This window comes from Pelobates fuscus, chromosome 8 (genome assembly GCF_036172605.1).
Source record: "Pelobates fuscus isolate aPelFus1 chromosome 8, aPelFus1.pri, whole genome shotgun sequence".
In the NCBI taxonomy this organism is placed as follows: Eukaryota; Metazoa; Chordata; class Amphibia; order Anura; family Pelobatidae; genus Pelobates; species Pelobates fuscus.
The window spans coordinates 136454945-136464773 of NC_086324.1; the positions used below are offsets into that span (position 1 = coordinate 136454945).

The 9829-nt window shown below is 48.5% G+C and overlaps 1 protein-coding gene across 1 annotated transcript; it reads left to right on the plus strand.

The window, feature by feature from the left end:
• The first annotated feature begins 367 nt into the window (after nt 1–367).
• Nucleotides 368–2896, plus strand: LOC134570871 (uncharacterized). Its single transcript, XM_063428861.1, has 2 exons — nt 368–1170; nt 2655–2896. The coding sequence occupies exons 1-2, from the start codon at nt 573–575 to the stop codon at nt 2657–2659; spliced, it is 603 nt and encodes a 200-aa protein (XP_063284931.1). The 5' UTR covers nt 368–572; the 3' UTR covers nt 2660–2896.
• Nucleotides 2897–9829: the final 6933 nt, after the last annotated feature.

Genomic DNA, 9829 nt, shown 5'->3' on the forward strand with positions numbered 1-9829 from the left:
GTCCCCCAGAACGGATGGAGGCTTCGGGCTCCAAGATATCCAAGACAAAACGGCGACGAAAGGTTTCGAGCACCCCTTCCACTAAGACTAAGGGAAAAATACCCGCCAAATGGAGTAAGAACATGGGCCGACCCCAACCACTTCAATCCTCTGACGAAGAGGACTCCTACGTACCACGCACCTTGGACATGGTTGACGAGTGGCATGGGGAGGACTCCATTTCCGAAGAAGAGGAATGGCAGGACCTACCTCCCACCTCCTCGAGATATGTTAAAGAGACTTTTCTCGACACCACCGACCGAGACAGAGATAGCAATGCCTTCACCGATAAGACCGGGGATGGAGTGTTTACGGATGACCAAGGGAACCCACTCTTCGACCCGCGTACCATCCGTCACCCACGGTCTTCCGAATAGAACCTACCTGAACACCTGACGAAGTTCATTCACTTCTGGCTGCGCAAGCCACTGGAAAAAGAGGTGCGAGCACGCCTCCGGGCCGAATGCCCCAGACCTCTGTTACCCGATAAGGTGGCACTTACACCCGAATTTGACAATACGGTGGTGGTCTTAATGTCACGCTCGGGCCGAGACCCCCGAAAAGGAGTGGAGAAAGGCATGAAGGCGGCACAGGACAAAGTGCTGGACTTACTTGGCCCCATCGCGAAAATACTCTATTTCGCAGACCTAGCCCTCAGCCAGGGCTCCCAACTAGACCCTCACATCATACGGGAATGGTCTCAAAGATCGGTGTGCCTTCTGGGCAACGCCAATGCCACATTGTGCACCGAAAGACGCAAATCGGCACTAATCCGCATTGATAGCAAGCTCCTGGATCTCGGGGCAAAAGAATTCGGACCAAAAGCCCAAGGACAACTGTTTGGCGATGCCTTCATCGCAGAGCTCAAAAAGCACGTAAACCTATTCACCACTTTGAATAAGGCCCAAACCTCACTCAAGCAGGTTTTTCATACCCCGACTACAAGGGGTGTTTTTGGAAGGGCTGGTCGGCAGCGGAACCGAGCCACCAGCCGTTTTTGGACCTCAGGTTCCAGATCATTCCCGCAAGCTCAGAGTTTCTTCCCATCTACGACACAAAGGTCCTCTTCGTTCCGAGGGACGGGGGGGTCTAGAGGATTCAGAGGTCAAATACGCGGCCGTTTCTCCAATGGTGCGTCCACCTACATTCCAAAATGTTTCACACTTTGTAGCAGGCAGCCTGTCTCTTTTCTTTCAGAACTGGGAGCTGATTACCAAAGATGCCTGGGTCCTACAGACAGTACGAGGCTTCGTCATAGACTTCTTCACAAAACCCATACAAACCACCCCCCCTCCTCCGATTCACATGTCAAAGGAACAAGAACACTTGGTGGACGAGGAGATCCGCACGCTATTCAGGAAAGGCGCAGTACAATACGCGCCAGAAGGGGGAGGCTTTATAAGCAACATCTTCCTGGTCAAGAAGAAAACAGGCGACTACAGACCGGTTATCAATCTCCGACAATTAAACTCATTTGTAATATACAGACATTTCAAGATGGAAGGAATCCATCTTCTACAAGACCTCCTCATCAAGAAAGACTGGTTTACACGTCTGGATCTCAAAGACGCATACCTGTCCGTTCCAGTAAGCGTACACTGCCGACGTTTCCTCCATTTCCTATGGAGAGGACGGATATGCCAGTTCACATGTCTGCCGTTCGGCCTCAGCTCAGCCCCGTGGTGCTTCACGAAGCTCCTGAGACCGGTAATGGCTCACATCCGAACCCGGGGCATAAGATGTCTCGTATACTTGGACGATTTGCTAATTTTCTGCGAATCAGCCTCCAGACTACGATTGCAGACGAAGTTTGTCGTTCACTTGCTGTAATCTTTAGGTTTCGTAGTGAACAGACAAAAATCGTCTCTCTCTCCTTCCCAGTCGGTTCAATTCCTCGGCTTCGGTATCGACTCGAAGGACTGCGTACTACGCCTCCCCTCAACAAAGATAGCCTCGATAAGAAAATAAAGACGGGTTCTGAGGATGGACACAATACCACTCAGGATGCTCGCCCGGATCGTGGGACTCCTCTCCTCCTCCATACAAGCGATATTCCCAGGCCCGCTACACTACAGGGCCATGCAACGGCTGAAGGCGGGATACCTCCGCACCGGGCACTCGTACGACCACTGGATCCCACTGTCGACGGAAGTGAGGACGGAACTTCGATGGTGGTTACTACACATACAAGCCTGGAATGGCAAGGCTATCTTCGGCTCTTCCCCGGACTTCATCGTGGAATCGGACGCCAACTTGTGGGGATGGGGAGCTCACTGCACGGACGCCTCCACGGGAGGCCCATGGCCTATTGGACCCCCCCCCCTTATGTTAATCAATGGCACAAAATACTTCATATGTTCAGGGAGACATGTACCATAGGTGAGTATGTTCAGTACCTAACAGTATTTAAGGGGATGGTATAGAGTGGAAAGAAGTAGCCTTATAGCTATGTACATCATGTATATCTATAGTTCTTCCTATTACAGTAATTAAAAATTTATATATTATTTTGAGACCCTTTCAGACAACCATGTGTTATGTCAGAATCATTATGTTTAGGATATGCGGACAAGTTATCACGACAGAAACCTTTCACTTTTTTCCTTGTCTTGCAGTGTGATCGCCTTCTCGACAAGCGTGAACGTCTTCTATTCGGGACAAGGGCTCATCTTCCATACCGTTATACCATGGAACTACCGGAGTTATTTTCCCTATTATGCTGTTGAACTGTTAACGTAATTTGTTTATGTTTTGTTGTTATTTACCATTCGCACCAAAGAAAGAGAAAGTTATGTCATAGACAGGGCCTTTTATGGGCACCATATCTTTTCTCTGATTGGTTATTACTGTTTCTATGCTGCTGGAGTTTACAGTAAAGAAAGATATGCAAATATTCGCCTCCTGTCATTACTAAAATTAAGATTATTAGTACACTAAAGCTAGTATAATCTTCAATTTTCCTTCTAAACTCCACACTGACTTGGATTATACTGCAAAATATTTACACGTTTTTTGAACTCTGGTACCATTAACTTTTACCACTCTATTTAAACCCCAAAGAGCCCTCTCTAATATCCAATCTTATACAGAGATCAAATTGCTATAACCACCCTGTAAATTATTGGAAATAAATAAGCCCTCTGGAGTTACAACTTAATCTGCTTCATTCTGACTCAACCTGATACTATTCAGATGGGGAATTGCTACCTTTATCTTCTCAAGTTACATAATTACCTGGTTTAGCAGGGATCTAAGTAGAAACAATTTGCAATTTTTTTAGGTGATATTGTAGCAGAATCAGGGTTACAATCATGTATACTGAATCTGAGTTACATGAGATGTTATAAGTCATTACTGACGCCTCACTCAAAACATTTTTTTCAATAATTCTTTATTTTTATCGTGCAAATGTGAACAGTCAAGCTTCATACGCCACAACAGCGCTATCAAGCATAGTAAAACAGATATAGGATATCAGTAACATGGCATTAGTAGGAATTGCACATTATGCTTGATAGCATAACATGCTTTGCAGTATAATGACAAACGAATAACCGTAACTTAGTAATGAATGTCAGTAGGTGAGAGAATTTATATGTGTAACGGCTACCCAGGTATTGAGAGGGTATCTAAACATTCTTTTTCCACTGCCGCGCAACTCACTTCTCTGGGCAATAGTTTTCTGCTGAGATACGCGACAGGGTGTTCTCCCCCATCTTCTCCGATCTGGCTCAGAACTGCCCCCAGTCCATACATGGATGCATCTGTATGGACAACAAATCTTTTGTTAGGAACGGGGGCAGATAGAACAGGTGCATTGATCAGAGCATTTTTCAAGGCTTGAAAGGCTGTCTCACAGGCCGGAGACCACAGGACTACCCTAGGCAAGTTCTTTTTCGTTAAGTCGGTCAGGGGTTTAGCGATAGTACTATAGTCCGGGACAAATTTCCTATAGTAGCCTGCTGTCCCTAGGAATGCCAATACCTGCGTCTTGGTGTGGGGTGTGGGCCAGTTAGCTACCGCCTCAATCTTAGCGGGTTCCGGGCGTTGTTTCCCACATCCTACCCTGTGTCCCAGGTATTGGACTTCGGCCATGCTGAAGTTACATTTTTCTGGTTTCAGAGTCAGGCCTGCGGCCCGAATCTGATCCAGTACAGCCTCTACATGTCGCAAGTGTTCCCCCCATGTTTCACTATAGATCGCTATGTCATCCAGGTATGCGCAGGCAAAGTCCTGGAAGCCATCAAGAAGTCTATCCACCAAGCGCTGAAAGGTAGCTTGGGCGTTCTTCATCCCAAATGGCATGACCTTAAATTGGTACAGGCCAAATGGGGTGACGAACGCCGACTTGGGGATAGCCTCCTTGGCCAGGGGGATCTGCCAGTATCCCTTGCATAGATCAATGGTGGTCAGATACCTCCCCCTGGCAATGCGGTCTAATAGTTCGTCCACTCGGGGCATGGGGTACGCATCTGTCACGGTACGGTCATTGAGTCGCCTATAGTCTACACAAAATCTAGTAGCTCCGTCCTTTTTGGGTACTAGGACTACGGGTGAAGCCCAGGGGCTGTCAGATGGCTCTATGACTCCTAACCTTAGCATCTCTTGTACTTCCTTCTTCATTTCTCCCCTGACTGCCTCAGGGATTCGATATGGGGTCTGCCTAAGGGGTACTTGTCCTGGGGTCTCGACATGGTGGGTCGCTAGCGTGGTGTACCCTGGTTCCTGAGCGAACGTTAATTTCTTTTCCATTATCAACTGTCTAAGTTGGCCCTTTTCGACTGCGGTTAGCCGCTCCCCTAGTTGGATGGTGTCCAGTAAGCTAGGGGATTTTCTGGGTGATAACAGGTCTGGGATAGGTAGGCTGTCGGGGTCCTCGGTAGCAGAAATGCATATAGCGGCAATATCCTCTGGCCTCTCTTGGTATTCTTTTAGTAAATTTACATGAAAGGTTTTCTGGATTCTCTCATCTTTATTGCTGGCAATCACATAAGTAGTGTCGCAGATCTGCGCTACTACTTTGTAAGGGCCCTGCCAGGATGTCTGGAGTTTATTTCCCTTTACCGGTCTAAGTACCAGCACTTTCTGACCCACCTGGAAGGTTCTCTGTCGGGCGCCCCTATCATACCAACGCTTCTGTCGACCCTGGGCCGCATGGAGATGGTCCCGTGCCATCCGGGCCAACTGCTCCATGCGGTCCCGCATCTCCAGCACATACGGTACAATAGGGATCCCTTCAGATTCCATCTCCCCTTCCCAATGCTCCCGGATGAGGTCGAGGGGACCTCGTACCCTTCTTCCGTAGAGCAGTTCGAACGGGGAGAACCCAGTGGATTCCTGCGGCACCTCTCGATATGCAAACAAGAGGTGTGGCAAGAATCGCTCCCAGTCTCTGTATTCCGCGGTAAAGGTCCTCAGCAACTGTTTCAAGGTACCATTAAAGCGCTCGCAGAGACCGTTCGTCTGGGGGTGGTAGGGTGAGCTGAGGAGGTTTTGAATACCGCAGACCTTCCATAACTGTTGGGTCAGATCTGCGGTAAATTGAGTCCCCCTGTCAGATAGTATTTCTCGGGGAAAACCTACTCTAGTGAATATCCCTACTAAGGCACTGGCGACAGTGTCGGCCTGAATATTTGTCAGGGCGACGGCTTCCGGGTAGCGGGTAGCGTAGTCCACCACAGTGAGTATATATTTCTTACCGGATGGGCTAGGGTTAGGTAGGGGCCCCACCAGGTCGACTGCCACCCGGCTAAACGGTTCCTCGATTATGGGCATAGGTGACAGTCTAGCTTTAGGGTGATCCCCTCTCTTCCCTACCCTCTGGCATATGTCACAGGTACTGCAGTAGCGCCGCACATCCTTGGAAATCCCCGGCCAGAAGAAGGTCTGGGCGATCCGATAGGTTGTGCGGTTACCCCCCAAATGTCCTGCTAGGGGAATATCATGGCCAATTCGGAGAAGCTCCAACCGGTACTTTCTGGGTACCACTAGTTGGCGTTTCTGTGAAGGGGCACAGCCCTTCTTCCTACTCACAGTCAGTTGGTATAACCTGTCATGTTCCCATACAAAACGTTCATGCTCATCCCCCCCACTAGCAGCTATCTCCCGGTACGTCTGCAGGGTGGGGTCCTCTCTAGTCTCCCTCCCAAACTCTTCTGGGGTGTCCCAAGTTAATGGCTTCTCCCTTATGTGTGACCTACGTGTCTGTGTGTTGCTTACCTGGGTCTCCTGGCCTGTGGTGGCGTCATCGGTAAGCCTGCTCTGGGCTCGGGTGGTTACGGGGCAAGCTGCATCTGTAGTGGGCAAGTAGGCTGAAGTCAGAGGGCCAATATCGTTGCCCAAGACGACCTCAGCAGGTAGATTATCCATGATGCCCACCGTGGTTTTTCCTGACCCAACCCCCCAGTCCAAGTGTACCCGGGCTGTGGGTAAACGAAATACAGCCCCCCCTGCAACACGGACAGCAACGGTGTGTTTGGCCAAATGCTCTGGCTTTACCAAGTGTCGCTGCACCAAAGTAATGGTAGCCCCCGTATCTCTCAATCCTTGGGCTATTTGTCCATTCACGCGTACCTCTTGCCTATGGTGCTGGCGATTATCTGGCGAGGCGGCTTGTATCGGATCTGCCCAAGCATTCCTCGGGGCCCATTTTGGCCTCTACACAGTGAGCGGCAGAGGTACGTGTGGTGTTGTTCTCTGTGGAGTTGCGCCTCCAATTATTATTAGCGGCTGGTCCTAGCGGGCAATACCTTGCGATATGTCCAGGGTTGTTGCACCGGTGACAGGTGATCCTATGCGAGTCTCGGGGGTAGTTGTTGTGTCCTTGAGGCCGAGCTGGCCCTGGTGGTATGGGAGCTCGGAACTCTGGTCGAGACGAGGCAGCCGGGGGCCGTTGCTCCACTTTGATAGCTGGCCTTGGGGTATTTTGGCTTACTCTCCTACTTTCGGCGTACTCGTCTGCCAGCTGTGCTGCCTCCTTTAAATTGCTAGGGCGTCTGTCCCTTACCCAATCCTGCAAGTCAGCAGATACACCTTGGAAGAAGTGTTCCAATAGAAACAGTTGTAATACTTCTTCTCCCGTGCTAGCGTTGCAGCCTTGCATCCAGTGTGATGCCACTCGCTGTAACCTATTAGCCCATTCCATGTGGGAGTCCACAGCTTTCTTTTTGGACTCCCGGAAGCGGCGACGGTATGTCTCTGGGGTTACCGCGTACCGGCGGAGTAGTGCCTCTTTTACTTTTTGGTACTGTGCAATCTCCTCTGTAGTCAGTGCTCGAAAAGCCTCATTTGCTTTTCCTGATAGCTTCCCAGCCAAAATAGTGACCCATTGCTCTGGTGGTACTTGGTGTAGGGAGCACTGCCTTTCAAAGTCTGCCAAATAACCGTCAATTTCTTCTTCACTTTCCACAAAGGTTTTAAAAGCAGTAAATGGAATTTTCTTTACTGCAGCATTGTGTGTAGGAGTAGGAACTGTATGTGTAATAGGCTGGTTAGCCCTTACCAGTGCCGTGTCTTGCTCCTTCTTAGTTTGTATTTCTTCCCTTGTTTCTCGGATCAGTTGGTTTATTAGCTCCACGGACGTGGCTGGGTATAAAGATAATCTCCGCCGTACAATTGCAGTAATCTCATCGTCCTCGCTGACGGGTGCCATGGGCTCGGTGACTTCCATGGACCTATCCATCTCATCTAGCTCCAGTAGGTCTGCTATCAGCTCTCTCCGTGGTCTGTTACTGGCGCTCCTACCACGACTCTCCAATAGATCTTTCAATGTGGGCCTTTTTAGCTTGGCATACTGTGTCTCCATTCAGGGCTTGCTCCTTGGATGAAAGGACCATCCCACCGCTGCCAACCAATGTAACGGCTACCCAGGTATTGAGAGGGTATCTGCCGCTGGAGACGTCCTTTTCCCTGCAAGCTGCTGTGGAGAAGTAAAGCTGGTACAATCCCATCCACGATATCCAGAGAGAGTCAGGTTCAGCTGTAAACAGGAGCAGAGTAATCTTCCCAAATAATCCCCTTCCAAGAACGAGACGAGGCTACGTTTTGAAGGGTCAAGATGAACTGAGGACTGGAACACCCAGCCTGCTTTTTATTAGGAACAGATACATACAGGACACTCCCAGGGGGAGGATGAAAACAACCAATAATACGTATGGTAACACCCCCACGTCTCCTCCCCTCAGATAACCACATAACATAATTAAAATGTCCACATTTTTACACAAGTTCTGGATGTACCCCAAAAACAGGGGGTACAGCTTTAAATCCGGTAGCTGGATAGCTCTCCTTCAGGGGAACAATATGTCCAAAAATCAGCCCATTCGGATGTATAGTTCGGGAGATACAGAGTTCCAAAGTTTTGACCGACCGCACAGACCAACTAGCCGAAATTAGTTCCATGAGTTTTGGCCTTGCGGTCGGTCTCCGTTCGCACGGTAAAAAGATCCGAAAACCTGGTCATCCATACGAATCTCGGTGGTCGCTGAAATCCCCATAGATGGTTAAGCATAACTACCGAATGGTGGGACGTTCGGTAGTTTTAGTACGAATTTACGGAGGTCTGGAGGACTCAGCGGTATTCGCCTGTTTGGGTATCCGTTTTCAGTTCCATGCGTTTACAGGCAAATACCGCTGTTCGTGCACAAGATGGCCGCGAACACGTGTAAAAGTCCCGAAATGGCGGCCACCTATACTTTACACACGGAATTCGTACTGAATCATGCGAACGGTTTATTCTTTCGAATCCTCTTATATTTTACACTGTGGATTCACTTAAATCATGCGAACAGGAGACAATGAAATGAATAGAGGTTTAAACTGTAATTCCCTTGTTTGCTTCACAGTTACCAGGGACTTGTAAGGATCCGTTACAATATGGCTTAGTAATCAGGCTATCTTTACTGACGTGGGTGCCCTGGGCACTGAGTGAGTGAACAAGCATAAGTATACAAGCATAAGTGTAAAAGCAGGTTATGGGCATGCATCAAGTTTCATACATTTGCTTTGTTCCTTACATAACTAGCCATACCTGGAGGAGCATTTAGTAGCATGTGTAGCCTACTCTTGAAATCAACAATATTCATTATACTCAAGGCTGCAGGCATGTAACAAAATAAGTCACTGCGGTCTAGGGTCAGCCCGTAAGGGGTTAAGACTCTAAAATCAGAGTTTCAGTTTAGTGCACGCTTAAATTATCTGGGTAGAGTACCCTGACATATTGATTTTTTTTGTATTGCATACCATGCTTAAGTTGCAGGCTGATCAGTATACATTTAGGGCATATGGTATTCTAAAAACAAACATAAGATAGCCCATGTGAAAAACAACAAACAAAAATAAACACTGGTGAATAATGATCTGTCAAGCGTTCATAGCCCTAGTCTTTGTGGCGGACAAGGTGCAGAGTGTCGTCAGCTCACCCTATGCCTGACAGGTAATGTCCTAACAGCCAGGAAGAGAGTTCATTTGTGGGCATTGCTGCTGGTCCCCACCATCCCTGTGCTGGGATTCTGTGCCTCTTGATCACCTCTCTTCTCCACCATTTATTCACTTGCAGGACACTGGGGTCCGTCTATAAATATCTTATTGCCGCAATGAAAGTAACATGGGGGATCAGCCCTGTTATGATCAGTCCCAGTCAGAGAGCCTCACGGGGTTTCATGTCGCTGCTGCAACATATTTGGTGTGCTGTGCCTGGAGTGGTGTATCTCAGAGAGTCTAAATAAACAAGGAACAGATAACTTTAAGCAGTATTATGAAGTAGCATGAGGAACAACCTTGTTATGATCAG

What these genes read in the sequence shown, in the direction of transcription:
- LOC134570871 (XM_063428861.1), top strand. Translation starts at nt 573, where the DNA reads ATGTCACGCTCGGGCCGAGACCCCCGAAAAGGAGTGGAGAAAGGCATG.